General features: G+C 39.4%; 2 protein-coding genes across 2 annotated transcripts in view; both read right to left on the bottom strand.

The window, feature by feature from the left end:
- The window catches only part of LOC127651401 (adhesion G protein-coupled receptor L1-like), a 43,481-nt gene extending 40,931 nt beyond the window's left edge, over positions 1–2,550 (bottom strand). The window contains exon 1 of the mRNA XM_052137197.1: positions 1,370–2,550. The gene's annotated coding sequence lies outside the window, so the exon portion shown is untranslated. The remainder of the gene's footprint in view (positions 1–1,369) is intronic.
- Positions 2,551–10,701: 8,151 nt separating this feature from the next.
- LOC127651684 (NLR family CARD domain-containing protein 3-like) lies at positions 10,702–23,871 on the bottom strand. The gene is given in 7 exon segments (XM_052137643.1): positions 10,702–12,024; positions 12,026–12,158; positions 15,160–15,333; positions 16,351–16,524; positions 16,674–18,611; positions 21,311–21,469; positions 23,791–23,871. Coding segments are annotated over 7 exon segments (3,159 nt in total). The 5' UTR covers positions 23,841–23,871; the 3' UTR covers positions 10,702–11,493.
- Positions 23,872–24,255: the final 384 nt, after the last annotated feature.

The following is a 24,255-nucleotide window of genomic DNA, read 5'->3' as shown; positions in this document are numbered from 1 at the left end:
CATCGTACCTCCGTATTCAGCCTCCGGAGGCAGCATTTCCTTGTTTCAGACGCAGCTTTGAAGTTGCACTCACGCGCTCGTACAGATCCAGAGCGAGCCTCAATCTCCTGACAGTTTAAACGGCCTGGATCGCCTGCTTGGATTGTCACGGACTGACCGTCATGACTTGTGAATCAGAGGAACTTTTGATCCTGAAGATTTGATTCTGGCTAATAGAATTTGCGCTTCAGAGGAAGATATTAGATATTCATGAGGTTCATGAATGACATCGGTTTAAACAAAATATGCGCATATCTGCAGATGGTACATGACATCAATTTTATTGATCTTTGCATTTTTATCATTAGACAATAAAGTAAAAAGTTACAGGGAACTGTTGAGGAGAGAGAGGGAGAATGAAACAGACAAGCACTTTAACATGAGCTCAAACGCATCAGCCGCGGTCTCTGATATGCGGACCATTAAAATGAGACTGTGTTGCACACCGGTCTATTATTGTAGTAACACGATGACGCGTAACAACTTCACATGCAAACAGGTGATTCTCAGCGCCATCAAACAATATATCGGTCGACCACTAATCTAAGCATCTTAAAAAGATCAGATTTACAAACATCTAAATCATAAATGTCTCAAAGATATCTTATTGACATCCGAGAAGCAAACAATGTAAAAATACGTCTTCCAGATGAAAACACCCATGATGGCACATGCGCATCACCCAGACGTCAATTTGATGAGTGTGTTTACATCTGGAAGACATGTTTTTTTCCGTTGTTTGTTCATCTGCAATACATCTATAAGACATTTCCTCTCGGATGTCAATAAGACATTCAGTAGATGTCTTTGAGACGTTTGTGATTTATAATGTTTATAAATCTGATATTTTTAAGATGTTTAGCAGATGTTATTTAGACTGAGATGCTTTCCAGATTAAATGATCTTAAGCAGACATAGATGTACGTGTACCATCTGGGCCCCCTCCCACACACCCCTTTGTCCAAATGCAATGCATATAATAGGTTGGGATCATTTATTGTTCAGGAGGCAGAAAGATAGAGTGAGAGATGGAGGAGATATTGGGTGGGGAAAGATGGAGAGATGGAGGAGATGTTGGGAGGGGACAGATGGAGGTCTGTCAGAATGCAGCAGCAACAGTCAGTGGCGCCAGCACATTTAAACACCACTCACGCGCCACATCATTCAGCTCGCCTTTGGCCTGTAACTCAATTTACATGCAATGAAAAATGACTAACGTGTGTGTGGGCGTGCATGTATACACAGTGTGTGTGTATGCATGTATTTATGGGTGTTCTATATAATGGGATGTGACTGAACACACAACTGCCAGTGGTACATTCATTCGTACCTTGAGGTGTTCCCGTATCCACCCTACATCCTCTCCACCGCCTCTCCTCTCTCCTCTCCACCCCGATTCACTCTGTACTCCTCTTCTCCTCCCGTGTCACCAGAATGGATTAAGATTAAAATTTAAACAGCTGCCATCTTCCAGGCGAAAAAAGGACTGAAAACATAATATTAAAATCAAAATAGTCCCCAGTATAGAGTGCCTTCAGTCTGTGCAAGAGGAATGGTTAAAAGAGAATGGTATATTCCACTAAGAATACAGTCCTCTGGCCCTGGCGATAACACAAATTACCATGTAACTTTAAAAGCATTAATGACTGAAGATGAGAAATGATTCGGTTAATTAGTCACCATGAGCAGATATTCTTAGATTCAATTTTGACGAATCGCGCGAATTATTCGCGCCAATTTTGAGGCATGCCGTCTTCACGCGATGAACTGTTGATCGTCAAGGGTATTGCAATGAGACGATAAGCTGATGGAGACCCTCTTCTGGTGGACAGGTGATTTTTAACGAAATAAAAAACTAAATTAATAACACATCTATTCAAGTGATTTTCATAGAAAATGACGAATGTAAATAAAACTAATCATAAGAAGGAAAAATCGGAGGCAAAGCTGAGGTAAAAAGAGGTGCGTCGATTGATACAGACGCAAGAATCCCGCCTTGCGCTGCTCTCCGTCCTCGATGACTAAAAACGGCTTTCATCCGTGATAAATGTCACCGATTATCAACAACATACGCGGTATTTATCGCTGAAACCCATCGTGGACATCCGTGACGAAAACCACGGCCTGCACGTAACGATAAATGAAACGACGAATGAAAACACTGTTAGGCGTATAATAAATGAATAAAAACGGCTATATATTCACATCTACAGTCACCAAATTCTCTTAATCAAAATCCCATCGATTCGATGGAGCCCCGATGGAACAGGTATAACAGAGAAGCCTGTGATGGTGGCCATTAATGTGCAGCACTTGAGGTGATTTTTTCCAAAGATGCAGAATATCCCAGCAGATATCAACAGATCAATGGAAGATGCTGCATATATTAGAGACACACGGCGACAACACTGTCTCGGACACACGAAACCCCAATGATTTAGTTTATTATAGATGCGTGGCGGATCCTGCCGGGAGAGAAACGCTATTCCCGTTTGTGCTGGATGCGACAGGCGTGACCGGACGAATCTTAACGCCTTAACACACACACACACACACACACACACACACACACACACACACAAGCACACACACACACACACACACACACACACACACACACACACACACACACACACACACTCTCTCTCTCTCTCTCTCTCTCTCTCTCTCTCGTTGTCTCTCAATTCAAGTTGCTTTATTGGCATGACCAAAGTACATGTTTGTATTGCCAAAGCATTAAAAAAACTACATAGAAAATAGTTTAGAACAATAGAACTAGGATTTGAACAAGCAATATAAAAGGAAAAACATTGAAAATCATTAAAGAAAATAGATAATACAAATTATTATGATCAATTATCAAGTTAACTTTAACTAATGAACTATATAAACTGAATTCAATATTATCTACAAATGAGGGGTTTTGGGATAATAGTGGTTTCTGATGAGGATTTCCTTGAGGAAGTGCAGCTCTGTCTCTCCATCATTCCCAGATTGCAGTGTTAGCAGAGTCTCTCCTCACATGATACCCACGTGATTTGTATTTTTCTGTATCAAGAATTTGGTTGGCCTGAATGATTGTGTGAGTTTGTCAGTCTCAGCACCAACTGGCAGAGCGGACTCCTCGCCTCGCTCATCTATTGGTATTGTAGGGCTTTATAATGGTTTGTGGTGGGGTCTCTTGTCTTTAGATGTTTCCAGAATTAGATGGCTCTTTTTTGAATGTTTAAAAGGAGAGGGTATTGGCCTAATTCTGCCTTGCATCTGTTGTTTGGTGTTTTTCTTTGAACTTTGAGTATTCTTTAGCAAAATTCTGAATTTAATTTCATTGGGATGTTTTTCCCAATTTATTAAGTCAAATTTTATAGGTGAACCCCACACCTCACTGCCATATAATGCAGTTGGTTTAAAATTATTGATTTGAAAAGTGTTGAAATAGGTAATTACTTCCCCGATATTGACAAGTTTATTTCATCTGTGATATGGGCTAGGAAAGTGAGTAGCTACGATGAGCTCTCACAACAGAAGAGGTTTCGTCTCAAAAAGCATATCACAGTTCTTAAACAAAGCAAAAAGTCAGGGAAATTGAGGGGAAATCTAAATAATCTCAATGGCTAATAACTTTTCTTTATCTTTCTGTTTTTTCTTCTTTCTTTTCCCATTTCTTATGGAGAACTTGTGGGTGGGATCAATTCATGTAAATGGAATGAAGGATGGAGAAAAAATTGTTTATTATCAGAAATTATACGATTGAACTGTCTGAGTGTTGTTTTTTTGCATGAAACCCATAGCAGCCAAAACAATGAGATTGCTTGGGGCTTGTGGTGGGAAGGAAAGAGAATTCTTAGTCATGGGACTAACTTAAGTGCTAGAGTAGATGTGCTTTTTCCTCCTGCTCTTAAAACAGCAAAAAAGTGGTACGTGGGAGATTATTGATTGTAAGGGCTGAAATTGTGAATTTTAATTTTCTGTGAACATTTATGCCCCTAATATAGAAGCCGACAGAGTCCAGCTTTTTACTAAACTAGAGCACATTTTAAAACAATAGCAGGATGGTGATGTTATTGTATTAGGAGGAGATTGCAACTGCACTCTAGATTTTATACAAGATAGGAATGGAGAAGAACCTCATGCACAGTCAGCTAATTGTTTAGCTAATATAATAAAAAAAATGTGTGGAGAGAGCATAATTTATCACCACAACAGTATACATGGATGAAAGTTAGCAATGGCAGCATTTCTGGAGCACGTTTGGACAGGCTTTATATATCACACAATATAATAAATAAAATTGGTAATACAGAAATCATTCCCACAGCTCTTTCTGATCATAAACGTATCACAATTGAGCGTACTTTGACTGAAAGAAAGTATAGAGTTATTACTGGCATTTTCATGTTAAACTTTTGGAAGACAAACATTTTTGTGAGAATTTTAAGCTTTTTTGGGAAACCTGGAAAAGTGAAAAGTGCCTTTATGAAAGTATTATTCAGTGGTGGGAAGTTGGTAACTGTCAACAATATACATCTCATTCCTCTTTAGTTTTGAAAAAGACATTAGAGTGGTAAGAAAAAGAGATCATGAACATTGAAAAGAACATGAATAATATTATTGCTAGGAATCTACAAGGAGCACTTGTAAGAAGTCTTTAACAATAAGAGATGGATCCATGGATGGACCTTCTTCATATTTCTTTAACTTGGAGGGAAAAGCAGGACAAGAAAACAGATGTTTGTTTTAAAAGACAACAATGGACATAACACTTCAGACCCAGTAGTGATGCGCAAACTTGCTGTGGATTTTTATTTTAGTTTAAATGCTGCTGACAACAGATGAACAGTGTAGAAATCAACTGCTACAAGATCTTCCATTTTTAACATTAGAACACAAGCAATCTTTAGAGACTGAACTCAATTTTGAAGAGGTTTAATGCTGTTGTTATGGGACTCTCCTCAGGACGTACACCAGGATTGGATGGATTACCTGGCGAAATGATAAGAGTTTTTGGAATGTTATTGGACATGATTATTTTGAGGTACTCCAAAAATGCATCAAGGAAGGAATTCTTCCTTTGAGTTGTCAGTGGGTAGTTTTAACGCTACTCCCCAAAAAAGTTGACTTAACTTTCTTGAATTACTGGAAACCTGTAGCAATTTTAGGCTCTGATTACAAAAGTTTTTATAAATGTTTGGCCAACAGAGTAAATGGTGTATTGCATACAATTATACCTAAATATCAGTCAAATTGTATAAAAAATAGATCCATAATAGATAATTTACATTTGGTAAGAGACATTTTTTATTTTGCCTCTTATAATAATACCAATATAGGTTTTCTGTCATTAGACCTAGGAAATGCTTTTGACAGAGTTGATCACACTTTTCTTTTGATACTTTAAAGGCTTTTGGTTTTGGTTACAATTTTATTTCCAAAATGTTTTATGCTGGGGCCACATGTATGATTAAAATAGCTGGTGGCCTCAGTATTCCTGTAAAAGTCAACAGAGGCATTAGGAAAGGTTGTCCTATTTCAGGTCAACTTTACAGTATAGCCATTGAGCCTTTGCTGTGTAGATTGAGAAGACAGCTAACATGGTTACAGCTCAATACATTGGATTTTAAGTGCCTTAGCAAGCTCTCTGCATATGCAGATGATGTCACAGTTTTAATTAGAAATCATAGCGATGTTCAATGTTTAGAAAACGCTTTGGAGGTGATGTGGTGTGATCAAGATTTTATTAGTCCATCACTACCTGGTGGTTTGCAGTGGGGGAGAGTGGGTTTTAAATATCTAGAGATATTTTTAGGGACAGATGAATATAGAAAAAAAATTTGGGTTAGGGAAAAAAGTGTGTGCTCGGTTGTCTGACTGGAAATGGTTGCTACCCCAGCTGTCCTACAGGGGTAGAATCCTGGTCTGTAACAACCTGGTTGCATAATCTCTGTGGCACAAGATGATGGTTCTAGAGCCTCCAGAGGACCCAGTAAGAAGAATTCAACAGCACCTGGTGGACTTCTGCTGGTCAGGTCAGCACTGGTTGATGGTAACAGTGCTCTATCTGCCAATACAGGAAGGAGGACAGGGACTAGTCGACATTAGAAACTAAGTCAGAGATTTTAGACTCCAGGCAGCACAGAGATGTTACATCCTTGGATATGGGGAGGATGTAAGCTGGGCTGGGATAGCCTGTGCCCTCCTGAATAGAGCGGGCAACAGGGGATTTGAACACCACTTGTTTCTTATGGATATCGAATAACTAGACCTGACAGGACTGACATTTTTCTATAGACCAATGTTAAAATCATGGACATTTTTCAGTTTCTCTCACAAATGGTGTGAAGGGACTATGTTTGAAAGAAGTTTTTTAATTCTGCACTGGATTTAGATGTTTATAGAACAGTATCCCTCAGAAAAGCATTGTGGACTGCAAATATTAACAAAATTGGAAATTTTGTTCCTGAGGAAGGATGCATTTCTGCTGAGAATTTGGCTTCAGAACTGGGCATAAGATCAGTTCGGGTGGCAGAGAGACTGTTGACTCAAATTTACGAGTTTTTACCACCAGAATATAGACTGTCTTTAGAGACACCTTTTGGAGAGGAAGAGACTTCTGTCTACCCAGAGTTGAATTTCTCACCTGATATTAGAAATTGGTAAGAAATGGAGAGTGGTTTGCTTTCTTTTAAGACACCTCAGCTGGGATTTTTTTGAAATGCTGGAAAGAAAGCTATTTATGTACTGTGTGTAAAGGTGTTCAGCTTCAGAGTGTGAGAGAGTCAAAATGGAAGGAGATCTTTGGGTCAAGCACTTCCCCTAAAGGCTGCTGGAGGACCTTGTACAAACCTCCTATTGAGAAAAGAACTGGAGACCTGCAATGGAGGATTGTGCATGGTATAATAGCCACAAACAGACACAGAGCACACCTTGATCCACAGGTCAGGGAGGGTTGTCCTTTTTGTGGAGTACAAGAAACTGTCTTTCACTTATTTTTTAATCGTGTGAGATTACAGCCATGATTTTATAAAATAGAAGAGTGGTGTCAAACCCTGGGGGAAGTTTTTACACCTGCAAGGGTTATTTATGGGCCCAAGTATAGCAGAAGTAGAATGGAGAGTCATGTTTTATTAAACTATTTATTTGGGCAAGCAAAGATGGCTATATGATTGTCAAGAAAAAGTAAATTGAGTGAAAAGAGATCAACTGATGTTATTTCAGTATTAAAGGGATTCATAAAATACCATCAGCATAGAGTTTAGCTATTATAAATTGATAAATGATCTGCAGATATAAATGTGGAGTAAATCAGTGTATTTGTGAAGTTGACCCTGATGACTGTTTGCAAATGTATATTTGAGTAATGTTTGCTTGTAAAACGATGCTCATAATTGTGTGATTATTTATTCTTATTTAAATTTTGTAATAAAGAGACCTTAAATGTCAAGTCTCTCTGCCTCTCTCTCTTTCTCTCTCTGTCACTCTCTCTGAATTTGAATTCAGTTCAGTTTTATTGGCATGACAGTTGGAGTATAGTATTTGCCAAAGTATTTTAAGGTGATGTAAATACAAACTGTTTAAAATAAGATAATAATACAATAATAAATACAACAATTATTAGTAATGAAAAAGAAGAATTATTAAATAGAATAAAAAGAAAGAAAATTGGAGAAAACATACAATATGGAATGTATACAGTGAATTATTAATGTCTAACAGTGTGAATGGCAGGTAGTGTGGCTGCGCTGTCATCCTCTGCAAGTATAGGGATATTCTCTGTATCACTGAGTGTAAGGAATGATGGATTCAGTGTTTTTCTCACAGTGTGGTACTTGGGACAGATGAGAAGAAAGTGGGCTATGTCTGATTTTTTGCAATGCGACCTCTGAACAGTCATATTGGAATTCATGTGACTTTCACTTCACTCTTGACATTCGTCACAATGCTGTGCTGGCGGGAACCCCTCCAAAGATTAAAATGTAAATTCGGGAGGAGCGAGTCCATCTAATCTTTCAATTAACAGCCAGAGTATATAAGCAACTCTTTACCTGTCTTCGGTCTCAGCTGTTTCCAACATTACTGTTTCTAAATGTCACTAATATCATTTTCTCTTCTCCCTAGACTTATTTCCCCGAAATGTCGACCACATGCTTTCCCCTCAAATAAGCATTAGCAGAAGTTTTACTTCTACCGGCGCAAGTGCAGCCCTCTCTCCAGTGGCCATGGATCTAACTTTTCACAGATTATTTCTTATACACAGGGGTGTGAAATATCTCCCTAGTATAAGTTTCACCTAAATATGCAATTGCGGTGTCTTTCAGACCATGCTACAAACTCCCACTACATAGCAAAGCAGCGCAAATGTGCTGCCTGTTGCCACAACTGCGGAACCTTTCAGGGCGTGCCACTAAATCCCCCACAACACCGCAACCATGTTTCTTATAAAGTCTAGGAGCATAGCTCCTTAAATATATACCAATCGCAAACCGCAATTCGGTAATTTTTTTTTTTTCATCGTTTGGACGCAGTGTGAGCCTATGCAATTTGGCCACAGGTTCTCCTGTTTGAACCGCTGTGTGGGCCCTCCCGTTCGAACACCATGCAGGCTTTCCCATCAAATTGCAATGTGGGCTCTCCCGTTCAAATGCATTGTAAGCCTCAGTGCATTGGTTGCAGGCTCTCCCGTTCGAATTGCAGCATGGGCTCTTCCATTTGAATGCAGTGTGAAATTTCACGTTATTCACTCCGTGGGCTCTCCCGTCCAAAATGCAGTATGAGCTCTCCCGTTCAAGTGCCGTTGTGATGCAGTAATCTAAGAGCCTTTAGCATTTCCCATTAGCCTTTGCATTGTCATTTATTTCGCTCATGGTTACAAAGAGCCCAGCACCAACCACGCTTGATACTGCCGCAGCAGCTCCTGACTATGCACGATACTGCCACAGCAGTACTCCTTTCGATATTGCCACATTAGTGCCCTGACATGATAAATGTAATAAAGTTACATTTTCACAACTAATCTTTTCCTTCTCTTACTAAACATAACTAAACATTTCTAACAAAATATTTATATATGTAGACCTTTGAACGAGGATACCGTCGCAAGCAGTTTGACCTGAGAGTATACCTATTGTACGATTCCCTATTGCCATTCACTGGTCCTTTAATCTAAACCTTCGACCCGGATCGGGCCCTTATGTGAGGCTGCCTCCGTAAGCTGGCCAATTAGATGCAATATATCAATGGTACAGCCCACTATAGCTGCATAAAGTTCCTTCGTCTAAGCCTTCCACCTGGATCGGGCCCTTACGTGAGGCTGCCTTCATAAACTGGCAAATTAGATGCAATATATCAATGGTACAGCCCCCTATAGCTGTATGAATGTCCTTTGTCTAAATCTTCCACCAGAATCGGGCCCTTACGTGAGGCTACCTCCATAAGCTGGCTGCTTCAATGCAGTTAACCAAAACAGTACCTCAGTCACGTCTTTCGCTGCAAACGCATTGCTGGGACATGCTTTTAAAATGATACTGCCACAGCAGTACCCAACTCATGGTGGACATAGTATGGAGACGTCAGCCCAGCCTAGCAGCAGTTTTGCCTGCTCACGACTCCAGGTCAATAAACACATCGGCAAGACGTGTTAGCATCCCCATTTGTCACAGCAGTACAAACTCCCGCAATATCTACCGCTAATGTGCAACAGTTGCCCTGCCAACAGCTCCTGAAGAAACTAGGCAACCACCATCCCTCATCATTTTTTGGGGGGGGGTTCCTTCCGTACTATAAAGTCTAATGATCATCTAAAACAATTCAACCTCTAAGCAAACAACTTGCTGTCCTAAACTCCCCCTGCATCTTTTTGGGGGGGATACTTCAGAGCTCGAGTTGCTTCATCGAGCCCCTCCTCCGTGGACAGCAAGCCAAATAAATTTAATCTTAATAGCTTAAAGATTATATGGGCAAACAAACTCATGAATTGAAGTCCCTAAACGTAATTTCAGGAGGAGCGGGTCCATCTAATCTTTCAATTAACAGCCAGAGTATATAAGCAGCTCTTTACCTGTCTTTGGTCTCAGCTGTTTCCAGCATTCCACCACCTCCCCAATTCCACTTTTACCCTCGGCATCTTGCCCCACTTAATAATCTCCTATTAATAGTCCCAGGTGGGATACTTCAGAGCTCGAGTTGATGCTGCTTCATCAAGCCCCTCCTCCATGGACAGCAAGCCAAATAAGTTTAACCTTAATAGCTTAAAGATTATATGGGCAAACAAACTCATGAAACCAGTATCATTGTTTATCATTTGCATTAGGTGGGCTGAATTGCTTTCATGCAAATCTTTCTTAAATTTTTCCAATGCCTCAGTGGTCAGATTGATTATTGTATTTTTTTTTGTAACAAATATTTGCATGCAGCTTGCCTACTTAAATAGAATATGTGTATCAATATATACTAACTACAGAGCCACCAAGCAAATATGCACTGAGTTTAGACTTCTGTTTTCATGAGGTCATTTTCCTTTTGAATAAATTTACTTTTACAGGCACTGCATCAAGGCATTCTAGGATTTACATTTTAAAGAAGAAACACAAGACATTTTTATCCAAATTAATTGACTTTTTATTCATTTTTAAAAGGTGAAAATTTTACAAAATATCCTTCCAGTCTCTGAATAGTACAAATGAAATGAAGTAAAGGTTTTTCAGTAATGACTGGCAGTGGAATATACTTTAAAGTTGATTCAAATGAAAATCCCCCATTAAAAAGAGTGGTTAATAATAGCACTACAGGTGGTGTTCACTTAAATGTATGTCCATGTACATCTCCGAGATGTCTATTTTAGATATTTTCCTCTAGAAAGCATTGCATTCTAACCAACATTTGCTTAACATCTTAAAAAGATCAGATTAACAAACATTCTAAATCATAAACATCTTAAAGACATCTGAAGACTGTCTTAATGACATCCGAGAGGAAACGTCTTAGATGTTTGCAGATTAGCAAACAACCTCCAAGATGTAAACACACACATCTAATACATGTCTTGGTAATGTTCATGCGCTATCAGGGTAATGTCATATATTCACCTCTAGATGGAGACATTCTCCGCCCATTTGTCAGGTCTGTTTGCAGTTGACTGGTGCATCATGTGTCGAATCTCCCCTAAAAAACTAAATGCATGCATGTGATGGTAGAATCAGTGGCTCCAATATAAATTATATACATGTGTACAGTTTTAACAATGCTTGCGTTAACTTTAAGCAGACAAGACTTTCTCCATTATGTTCAAAAACAGGATGGAATAAGATGCAATGCAACACTTAGACCTTTTGCGACAGAGAAATAACTTCTATTTAAAGGTTAATTTTAATTTCACATAAAACAACTATTAAAATATGGAATGTGTTTAAAGAGAGAGTTGTATGCACCACTGTTGTTTCACACAGATGGTTGTCCGATTTAACACAGAGACACTGAGCAGTCGGAATAAAAAACCCCAAATCCAGCATAGAGGGGTTCAGTGAATGTGGTGTTGAATGTGTGTAAGTGTGTGAGTGTGTGTGTGTCAGAGACGCTGTAGAAGGACAGAGTGCCGGCCGGCCAATCTAGATACACTCCAACTATGTTAGATGAGGGTGAAGGGGCACGTATGTCAGTGCTTTTTTTATTGTGCCATGCAGTGAATCTTCCGTAAATACAGCTCAAATTCCAGGACTTTTCATTAAGTCCAAAATTACAACCATCACTCCTTCCTTTCCTTCCAATTTTTTTATATGACACTGCTATATCAGCCCATCCGCTCCATTCAGCCTCCCAGTAACAGCGTCCAGTCAGACTCTCTCTACACAGAACCTGCTCATAGTGCTCAAATCTGTCTGGATGATCAGGATATGACTGATCCTCCACATGTGTCACCTTTCTGTTCTCCTCAGACAGAATGAGACGATTATTTACTGTGTTTGGATCCAGTGTGAGATCACAGGCATCTGAACCAAAAGAAGAGAGATTTGAACTGAATCAAGGACTGTTTTACAGCCAAGAGTGCAAAAGTGTGTGTAAAAGAGAGAAAAGACCTACATTTTCGCAGTCCTGGTGTGATCCTGAAATGCTCTCCATGGTCCAAACTAGACAAACATATCAAAAGGATAGCAAACATTTTATTATTAGGGATTATTGGTATCAGGTCATGCACTAATACTTTGAAATGTTCCAATACCAAAAACAGATACCATGCATCATTTGTACAGCATTTTTAAATAATCATCGCTAAGCAAATAGGATGAACAACCACGTGAGTGCGCAGAGTGATTGAAAATGCACAGAGGCACAGACAATAGAGTGTAATGCAAGCAGTTTCTTATGTTTCTAGATTAAAGTTTGATTTATTAAATTGGTCCATTTGGGCATTTCGATAGTAGAAAAAAAAAAGATTTATGGAATACCCAACATTTTATATGCTTGCTGTAAGTGTGTTAGTGTGTGTGTGTCAGAGATGGAAGAGGACAGAGTGCCGGCTGGCCAGTCCAGATACACTCCGACTATGTTAGACGATGGTGAAGGGGCACGTATGTCAGTGCTCTTTTTATTGTGCCAAGCAGTGAATCTTCCATAATACAGCTCAAATTCCAGGACTTTTCATTGAGTCCAAAATTACAACCATCACTCCATCCTTTCCTTCCAATTTTTGGAAGGAATAATGGATAATGGACAGTGGTTGCACGTGTTTAAAATGAGTTTTCTTAAATTAAAACTACCATATAATCTTAATTTAAATACACAGATCAGCCACAACTTTAAAACCACCTGCCTAAAATTGTGTAGGTCCCCCTTGTGCCACAAAAATTAGTGCCAACCCACATCTCAGAATAGCATTCTGAGATGCTATTCTTCTCACTACAATTTTACAGAGCTGTTATCTGAGTTACCTTAGACTTTGTCAATTCAAACCAGTCTGGCCATTCTTTGTTAACCTCTCTCATCAACAATACGTTTCCTTCCACAGAACTGCTGCTCACTGGATTTTTTTTTTTTTTGACAGCATTTGGAGTAAATTCTAGTGAAAATCCCAGGAGATCAGCAGTTACAGAAATACTGCACTGCTGCCACACAATTGGCTGATTAGATAATCACATGAATGGTGCCAGATGGGCTGGTTTGAGTATTTCTGTAACTGCTGATTTTCACACATAACATTCTCTAACATTTACTCAGAATGGTGCCAAAAACATCCAGTGAGTGGCAGTTCTGTGGACAGAAATGCCTTGTTGATGAGAGAGGTCAACAGCGAATGGCCAGACTGTTTACAGAAACTCAGATAACCGCTCTGTGCAATTGTGGTGAGAAGAATTGCATCTCAGAATGGGGGACCTACACATTATTAGGCAGGTAGTTTTAATATTGTGGCTAACTGGTGTACTTCAAGAAGAGGGAACTTAATTGAATTGAGTAAACCCAACTAAGTCATATGTTTTAAATTAACAGAAATTAAACTCTCACCATGATTAACTTGCTAGTACAGTGAATTTTCAATTCGGTTTTCAAAGCACTTTACACTGTGAACTCAATCACCCATTCACACACACACACACACACACACACACACACACTCACACACCCATGATGGCAGAGCTGCCATGCAAGGCGCTAGCCTGCCATTGGGAGCAACTCTAGGGCCAGTGGTTGCTCAGCGGTTAAGGCTCTGGGTTACTGACCAAAAGGTTGGGGGTTCAAGCTCCATCACTGCCAAGATACCGCTGTTGGGCCCTTGAGCAAGGCCCTTGACCCTATCTGCTCCAGGGGCACTGTTTCATGGCTGACCCTGCACTCTGACCCCAGCTTAGTTGGGATATGTGAAAACAAATGCATTTCATTGGCTCTGCACAATGACAATCAAGTTGAATCTTAACCTTAATCAGTGTCTTGCCCAAGGACACTTTGGCGTGTGGGCCGGGAAGCAAACCACTAACCCTGCAATTAGTGGCCAACTCACTCTACCTACATAAATAATTATCTTTATAGATAATTCTCAACTGGCACTGTACATGTCCTTAAGCTAAGCTCATGCTTTACTTTTCACCATGATGTAACCCCCAAAACTCTTTTATATTTCAACACAACACAAAACATTAAACACTACAAGTCTCCCTCTTTACATTCATTTTGCACAGACACATACACTGCCTGGCCAAAAAAAATTGTATACTCTAATATTTCATTGGACCACCTTTAGCTTTGATTTTGGTGCGCATTCACTGTGGCATTGTTTCGACAACCTTATGCAGTGTCACATAATTTATTTCCATCCAGAGTTGCATAAATTTTTGGCCGAGATCTTGTATTGATGATGGGAGAGTAGAACCACTCTGTAAAAGTCTTCTCCAGCACGTCCCAAAGACTTTCAATGGGGTTAAGGCCAGGACTCTGTGGTGGCCAATTCATTTGTGAAAATTAATTCTCATGCTCCCTGAACCATTCTTTCACAATTTGTGATAAATCTGCCTGATAAATCTTGGCATTGTCGTCCTGGAATATGCCCGTGCCGTCAGGGAAGAAAAAATCCACTGATGGGATTACCTGGTCATTCAGTAAATTCAGGTAGTCAGCTGACTTCACTTTATTGACACATAATGTTGCTGAGCTTAGACCTGACCAATTGAAGCAACCCCAGATCAAAACACTGCCTTAAATTCAAATGGCAACTTTCTTTTGGCCAGGCAGTGTATAACACTTTATTTAAAAACATTCTCACTACCGAATGCCATGCAAAGCATACTGGAAATTTGAAATCCCCTGCCCAGTTTCAGTTAACCAAGCAATAAATTATAAATCTGTCCCAACACAAACAGATTAAGTAAAGCTTGAAAGCACTGAAACAACTCAGTTAAATTCAGTTAAACTGACAATAGTGAAAGTTATTTTTGAATGCACTTGCTGTATGCTTGTATGGTCATCTGTTGGGCTAAAACAGATTGATGATCTAAAATTGTCTTGAGTAAAACCAAATCAGATAATAAAAAGTTAAATATTCATTATCAAAGATATTATCATGAACATTTTTAAATTCCTACAGGAAGTCCCAGTTAGCCACAATACATACACATGCATTTGTGATATAACCCAACATACTTGAGTTTGTCCAGTTTGCAGTTTGGATCACTGAGTCTCTCAGAGAGCAGTTTGACTCCTAATTCTCCTGGGTGATTGTAGCTCAGATCCAGCTCTTTCAGATGTGAAGGGTTTAAACTCAGAGCTGAAGCCATATAACAACAGCCGACCTCTGTCACCATACAGCCAGATATTCTACAAAAAGAGAGATAAACACATTGAGTCCTCTTCCAGTATAAGAGCTGTATCTCATCAAAGCTGCAGTACATTTGTTACTGCAAATTCTTATGACACATTTTGAGCCATAATGCTCACAGGGATCGAAATTGACTTGCTCCCCTAAGGAGCAACTGGCTCCCCTAAGGAGCTGACATAAAGAGTTCAACAAACATAAAGAGTTCAACAAACCTCTTTCTCCTCCCCACTGAAAAGACTAACATTGCTTGTCATGAGCTTATGTTGTGTTTTGGGACCTGGTCCCCCAGCAATGGTTGGTGGTGTGCTGGTAACATTACAGGACTTTAAACAGTCTTAACCAGCTTCATAAGAAAGACCAAACTGTTCAACCAGCTTCACTACCTAGGCTTTGCAGGTGAAAAAGCATGGCTTTATTACTCCACCAGCTAGACCCACAACAAACCAGCACTAACCACCATAAACCACCTAGAACAGCATGGAAATTGCAAGCTGGTTAAGCTGTTTTTTTAAACAGGGCTGTCACGATTCTTAGCCTTGAGACGGAATGACATGCCTTGCATTATCGTCACCCTGCCACTTCCAAGGAGGTTCGCAATCATTGTAGGCCGGAGCAAGGAGAGGCGCTTTAAATGCAAAGTGCATCTCTTCCCAAGAGACCATTTTTCTCACAGTGCATGTGTAGCTGTGCAGTGTGTAATCCTCACTCTCCTGGCCTTAGAAGCTTGGTCCATGGCTTTTCACTGGTCGAGTAGGACCGTTGACACTGGTGCCGTGACAAGAAAGCCACTTCCCCTTGTGCCCCAGACCAAGGACCTTTTATTTATATCACCAATCCACAATGTACACTTTATTTCCTGTTTTAATATTTTGTGTTCTTCACTATTTGTAAAAACACCTCTCGGAGGGTTGACCCCTACTCTTTCTATGCTAACCACACCCAATGGTGGATGAGTATTCCGCGCACCTAAACTGATTATCAGTATCAATTCCCCTCACAAATTTACTCTTACAAACCTCAGTATCTGCAGTTGACAGTTTGCATTCTTCAGTGCATCAGAGAGCAGCTTAATTTCTGAATCCTGCAGGTCATTGTTACTCAGATCCAGCTCTCTCAGGAGGGAATTAGAAGATTGTAGAGCTGAAGCCACGATTTCAAAGACCTGATCAGCTATATTACAGTCAGCAAGTCTAAAAGAGAGTAAACAATTTTCAGTGACCTTCTTGAACTGACTCTGTGTGACTCAGACTCTTCTGTTAATACCAGACATTGAAAATATGAGGCATATTACATATGTAGTAAGTAATAATAAAAAAATACTGATGGATTTAACTCTCACAGAGCTTTTCTGCAGTTGCTCACAGCTGGTATAAGTCTACTTCTACCCTTCTCTGATGTGTTGAATTTCTTCAGGTCCAGCTCATCCAGCACCTCCTCTGACATCTGAAGCATGTATGCGATTGCTGAACATTGAGCAGGAGAGAGTTTATTCTCTGAGTGTTTGTCTGATTTCACAAACTCCTGAATTTCTCTGTACAGGGTCTGATCTTTCATCTCCAGCAGACAGAGGAACATATTGATTGATCTTTCCATGGAGAGTCCATGTCCGTCTCTGATTTTGTCTTTGACATACATTTGGGTTTCCATTATGCATTCTGAGCTGTTCTCTGTGTGTGTCAGTAGATCCTGTAAGAGCCTCTGATTGGACTCCAGTGAGATGCCCAGCAGGAATCGCAAGAAAAGATCCAGGTGTCCATTATCACTCTGAAGGGCTTTATCTATGGCTCCTTTCAGTAAATTCTGTATTGAAGCAAAATATTTTAGGCCTTGCATAGTTGTACTTACATGGTAGTGAAATACATATAAAGCTGCCAGAAACTCCTGAAAGCTCAGATGTATGAAGCTATAGACTTTCCTCTGATGAATCAGAGATTGCTCCTTAAAGATCTCAGTGCAGATCCCAGAATACACTGAGGCGTAAGTGACGTCTATGCCACTCTCTCTCAGGTCCTCCTCATAGAACATGACATTGCCCTTCATAAGTTGTTTGTACGCCAGTTCAGCAAGTTTCACAATCACTTCTCTGTTGGACTGCAGGGGTTTCTTTGAATCATTCTCTTCATACTTCTGATTCCTCATATTGATCTGAATGAGCAGGAAGTGGATGTACATTTCAGTCAGAGTTTGAGGGATTTCTGCACTGTCATCTTGTTTCAGGATGTTTTGAAGCACAGTGGATGAGATCCAACAGAAGACTGGTATGTGGCACATGATGTGGAGGCTTCTTGCTCTTCTAATGTGTGAGATGATTCTGCTGGCTTGATGCTCATCACTGATTCTCTTCCTGAAATATTCCTCCTTCTGAGGGTCATTGAATCCCTGAATTTCTGTCACACGTTTGATGTATTTGGAGGGGATCTGATTGGTTGCTGCTGGTCTGGAGGTGACCCAGATGAAAGCAGAGGGAAGCAGATCTCCTTTGATGAGGTTTGACATCAACACACCCATTGATGAAGTCTCAGTCACATCAGAAACTTTCTTACTTTCTGAAAACTTCAATGTAAGTCTGCTTTCATCCAGACCATCAAAGATGAACACAACTTTACACTCATTATAAATCTTTGAGTCTAGATCATGCAGTTCAGGATGAAAGACCAGCAGAAGTTTGTGAAGACTGTACTGCTCATCTTTAATCAAGTTAATCTCTCGAAATGGAAGCACAAACATGAAATCTACATCCTGATTGGCTTTTCCCTCGGCCCAGTCCAGAATGAACTTCTGCACAGAGACTGTTTTTCCAATTCCAGCGATGCCTTTGGTAAGAACAGTTTTTATTTGGTCTTTTCTCTTCTCCTCACACCCTGGTTCAGGTAAGGGTTTAAATATGTCATTGCAGTAGATTGGAGTGTCTTGTAAGTGTTGAGTTTGTGGTGTTTTCTCCATGTGAAGAACCTCATGTTCTTCATTCACCCCTTCACTCTCTCCCTCTATGATGTAGAGCTGTGTGTAAATTCTGTTCAGGAAGGTTTGATTATTTTGTAGTTTGATTCCCTCAAAGAAGCTCTCATACTTGTTATGCATGCTGGTTTTGTGTTGGTCTTTGACTCTTTGAAGAACATCATCTACTGGTTGGTGAGAATCCTGCTGCAAGTCTCCAGTTTCCTCCAGCAGTGTGCATGTCTTCAAGGCAAATTCTGTGTCATTCTGCAGGATGTGGCTCTGACAGTCGAAGGCAGTACAGGACTTTAAAGATCTGACAAGGTTATATTGCTTCAAACTGCAGAAAAATTTAAAATAAACAAGGGAACAGAAATTATGTTTGATAATGACAATTCTTGTGAGTCTTTCACTTTCAAATTAACTATCACTTTGGAAAACTATTAGGTAATAGGTACAATTAAAGTCATGTCAACATTTTTCAAATGCACAGCTATACAACACTGAGAAGTAATTTCTATCAATTAAGTATTGTTTTTTCCCCCAAAGGCAAGTGGTACAAATGTGGTCATTTAGACACAGTTTTCAGGACTGCAGTACAATTGTGGTAACTTGGACACACTATGTGTCTTTTCCAAAACTTAGTGAGATGCCTCGCTGTCTCCTGCCCATATAGGCAGCTGTCTTGTATGGCAGCATCCAACCTGAAATGGAGCCTCATAAGAGAGCGTATCAGAACACTCTACATAGGCGGCAACTCTGTGCATCACTCAAATAGCACTCCTCATGTGCAGCTCACAAGACTTGACTAGCAACTGATTTCAATCCACAATATTCTCAGCGAGTCCACAGTATTTCACTAGGTGGGTGTAATGCTGGTTGGGTTGCGGAAGTGCGGTTGGTTGGCATTTTGTGTGTAGCCGGTCACTGCTTGCTTGCGTGTCAAGCAGTTAGATTCTTGCTTTTTAAATGTTATAAAATGTCTTTAAAATTCCCCGGACAATGTGTGCAGTTAATAGTTATCCTAATAATGGAGTGAGACTAAAGTTTTATCTAAAACAGCAATTGTATGATCAGAAACCACTCACAAAACAAAGCACTCCAGTCCAAGATGCTGCTTCTTCAATCAGCTACCTACAGAATGATTGATTTAGGAACATCTCTTTGAAAAAGCTTGGAATCATTAGTTTGTGTGCTCTTTTGACTTTATTGGCAAGAAGTCCAGAGTGGAGATTTCTTATATTATCCGCCATTACGGTCCGGCTACTATAGACGTCCAGAAACAGAGCGCAATGAGTTACATAAATGATAACATTATTGTGCTAACAGGTGTGTGTACATGTGCTGAAAGTTCATTAGACATTTTGAGAGTTTGTTAATTTCTATTCAGTGTAGGCCTTTGTGAATGCTACACGTGTTTTGAAATGGCATTGTTACTGAGTATAAAAAGGAGCGGTATTTTACCTGAACTGTCTGTTAGTAGTGACAATATTTTCAACTTTTTTCATGCTTCAATGCTAATTGGATAAATTCTAAAGTGGAAGACCATAATTATTAGATGAGATGTACAGTAGTGAGATGTTTTATCACGTTTGAAATTAATTATATTATAATATTCCTCTTTCCTGCATTTTTCCTGCCTGCAATTCACTTTCTTTTGAGTGTCTTTGCAGAATGTACATGTCTTCCGTTAAGGGGAAAAAGTGATTTGGAAAACAGTGTGGACATTAATTCAGTATCAGTTGAACACTATCTCATAGTATGTTAAGTTTACATTTGGCATTTTTAGAAACTGTCATCTTTTTGCACTACTGTGTACTGGTCGGCACTGTGCCTATTGTCCTGTAAATATTTTGTGATTTATTGCACTGTCCCGTACTTTTTTATATAGGTATGTTATTTAGTCTGTGTAGTCTCATGTGGTTCTGTGTTTGTCCTAGGTTGTTTTATGTAGTACCATGGTCCTGGAGGAACATTGTCTCGTTTCACTGTGTACTGTACTAACTATATATGGTTGAACAACAATAAAAAACCACTTGACTTGACTTGAGTTCTTTTTGTACAGTTTATTGTGTGGCTGCTAATACATAATAGCTAATACTAAGACCGCCATCTTGGATACATTTTTCCACCAAGCTTATTATGATACATTTTGAGATCGCCTACCTGGGGAAGGATACATATGAAGCTTCCTTAAAATTTGGCCAAAACAAGATATCTTATGAGGCAGCATAATAAAGATCTTGGAACAGCCTTTGCATCGGGATTGCGGCTATGATGACCTAAAATGCTGCCTCTGGAGGATGCTCACTATGTTTTGGAACAGACCCTAGCAGTTAACATAAACGTGTGAGGATGCGCTTTAAGTGCTTTTTGAGTTGCTGTCCATGCAGCGAGGTTCTGAAAAGTGCCCGTATAGTGCTGCTCATCAGTGTTACTTGTTACTTTGTGTTGAATGGACTATTTATTTTACACAATCAATGCTTTGTTCATCAGGTGTGCATTATTTATTATTCTTATAAATGTCATTCTGGCGACGACTCTGGTGTTCCTATTTATAGACATATGAATATCTACAATATAAATGGTGGCCTATGATGTCCTTAAATACTTCCTCTGGAGGAAGCTCACTAGGTTTTGGAACAGACCCTATTACTTCACTCTCTGTTTTGAAGTAGTAAGTGTGGTCATTTGTTTTGTGAGGTTATGGGGCATAGGTCAAAATACAGGCTGTCCCAGCTAATACTGGACAGTTGGCAACCCTACTTACTGCATAATATATGTTGAAAACTTAATAAGGTACTGATTACAGTTCATAGAGTTTATATGCGTGTTGATAATCAGATAGATGGCAGAGAAACAAGATGCTCCTTTAACAATTTCTGACTGTACTTTTCCGAAAAGAGCCCCTTTAATAAATGTGCTACACTGGAAAGGGCATCCTTCACACACATGTAACAATTCCTTTAGCCAGTTTAAACAAAATAAAATGCAATTCCATTCATCTCAATGTCTATTGTTAATGTCTGCAGATCTTACCTGGGGTCAGATATTGCTGTTCTATTACTCAATACAGGCGGTTCCCTCATGGAGATGTTGCTCTTCATTGACACATAGCTGGGTTCTGGGGAATGAACAGCAGCCTCTGCTTCTTTCTCCTCATAGAGACTCATTTTGGAAGAAGTACACCCCTCCTCTCTAAAAAAAATATCAGACTGATTTCAGACCTGTTTGGCTATACACTGTGCATGATACACAACTGGATTATCCATTTGTTCCTCAGTGGCAGTGCTACAGGGGTCTGTTCATCTCAAAGCTAAAAGGGAATTGTTGTCCAATGGCCATCCAAAATATGATTTAAAAGATCTTTTCTCTCAGAAAGGAAAGTTCTTGATGCTGTCATCAGTGGCAAATGTCTGATTTCAAAAGATAAGAGGCGCACGTTACGACTTTTACAAATAATTTGCAGAGATTCTCAAGGCGGGATGCCTGGAATTTGTGTTCAAGTAATGGTAGAAATACATAAAAATAAATGTGTTAATGACTATTGGTCATAGCAGTTGCATAGCATTATTTCTGGTTACTCTGATATGTGGGTGTGATTTGGTGAACTGAATTGACTGCTGTGAAGGATTAAACAGGCCAGTTATATGATGCGTTTAGAATTATGACTCCCAAAACTGTATTGCAAAAGGTTGAACGGACTATTTATTTTACACAATCAATGCTTTGTTCATCAGGTGTGCATTATTTATTATTCTTATAAATGTGTGGCGGCTCTTACCTGCTTCCCCATCCTTTACATGCGGGGACACTGTACAGAGATGGGTCTCTAGAGGAGAGTGTAATTTCGCCATTTAACAAGAGTGGTTACAAGTGACAGCTGATCGTTATTGCTCCCCTCCTCTCTACTCATTTCAGTTGTAGTATGGACTGTTCATTTCTGGCCACAATAGTGGTGCTGATGAGGGGAGGTGGTCAATCTGAAACCCGTGTGGTCCTTTTTTCTTAAATGATGATGCCATATTTTAAAGCTTGTGACATTGTTAACGCAGGTGCGACATTTTATTTAACCTGATCGTGTTCGCTATATTGTGGTTCTCGCTCTCGGTGGGGCGTGTGGTGAGTTGTGCGTGGATGCTGCGGAGAATAGCGTGAAGCCTCCACACGCACTACATCTCCACGATAATGCGCTCAACAAGCTACGTGATAAGATGCGTGGATTGACGGTCTCAGACGTGGATGCATCTGAGATTCGTCTTCCACCACCTGGATTGAGTAACCCGTAACCACACCATCACGAGGATATACTAAGTAGTGGGAATTGGGCTTTCCAACATTGGGGAGAAAAAAAAAAATCTCTGATTTGTTCAACCATATTTAAAATTAAGTGCTGCAACACAACACAAATTACGTCACGTTAAAAGGTGATTTTTGTCTCTCGCACTTTTCCAAGCTAAGCCAATCCCGAATACAAATGGTGGATTTGTATACAGTATTCCTTGTGTTTTGTTACTTTGGGCTGATTGAGCGACCATCCAGCCAATCACAGGTGAGTTTCATGAGCCGAAACAAACCTAAAGTAATAGTCCATCATTCAGACAGTCTCATCAACACGGCTCTGTTCATTTCTACAAAGTTGCTTTCAACAATGCTCATTTATCCATGATTATTATTGGCATTGATGTTGATCTAAATTAATAATCTAGAGACGAGGAACACAAATGAGAGTTCTTGATTGGCAGCATTATGTGAAATACACGGCAGAATAAACGAAGGACAATCCTTCTTTTAAGCACACATTGTAAGTGGAGTTTCTATCAGCGCATGAGTCTTTATTAAGTTGAGGTTTTACTTTATGTTTGTGAGGTAATAGTTTGATCGGTTGTTTTTTTTTTTCAATTTAAGCAGATTACTAGATCTGAGTTAAATATGTTAAGCTATTTTTAAAATCAGCTCCTGGTTTTTACCTTTATGTTGGAGTGCACTGAACTGTAGGAAAAGAAAGATCTGCTGTGTTTTTAGAACACGTGTGATGAAGTAGGCTACTGAAGTAAATAGACATGCTTTTTTATACATGAAACATGTAAGTTATACTTATATCATACTTAAATATACATATATATTAAAATATACTGCAATATATTAACACTGCACTGTAAGTGTTGGGTCTGTGTAAACTGTGTCCCCTCCCCCACTTTTAAAATGACGCCCCTAAAAACTTCCTAGAAATAAGAAGTACGTAGTTTAAAGTCAATGTTAACCGGATACAAATATAATCCAAATGATTTCGATATGATATTATAAATACCCATTCAAGGGAACATTATCAGCGATTTACTTCAAGTTTTGACTGTCAACGTGTCCTGCCATTTTATACGCAGCTCTTTTACAGACAAAAATTAAAACATATATAAAATAAATAACAGTCAAACTTTCACATGCCTGTAACTGACATAACGGACTCAAGTGCTCTTTATATCAAAACACTGGTACATGAAAGAGGTTAATAAACTTACGTGATGGTAGATTGCGGCTCTGTGGTTAAAACATTTCGGAATCTCGTCATCTCACTTTCACTTTCACTTTGATTCGGTGAGTTCAGCTCCGCCCCCAAACTCCAGTCTGCTCCTAATAATAAACAATCATGTTTTACGAGGAATATGACAACCTATGGACATCATACATTACAGATATTATGTCACAACAGGATAAATATGTCATTCTTCCAGTCATCCCATTTACATATTAACAGTCAAAACCGTTCAAACTATTCATAGACGATCGTATGCACATAAATGTGTTTAAATGCCTAAACATTTATAAATGTGCAATTCTCACAATCTACATTCACCTCCTCTGACAGTGTTCAAAAACACTAAACAATTTCTATTAATTATTCAACAGAAACGTATAAATTATATATTAATATATGTGGGTTTTTTGTGTGATTAAGATACTAAACTTGAGAGAGTTTGCACAGA

Source organism: Xyrauchen texanus, chromosome 11, assembly GCF_025860055.1.
Source record: "Xyrauchen texanus isolate HMW12.3.18 chromosome 11, RBS_HiC_50CHRs, whole genome shotgun sequence".
NCBI lineage: Eukaryota > Metazoa > Chordata > Actinopteri > Cypriniformes > Catostomidae > Xyrauchen > Xyrauchen texanus.
The sequence above is the reverse complement of the archived record's forward strand: the minus strand, read 5'-3'. Positions and strand labels throughout refer to the sequence as shown.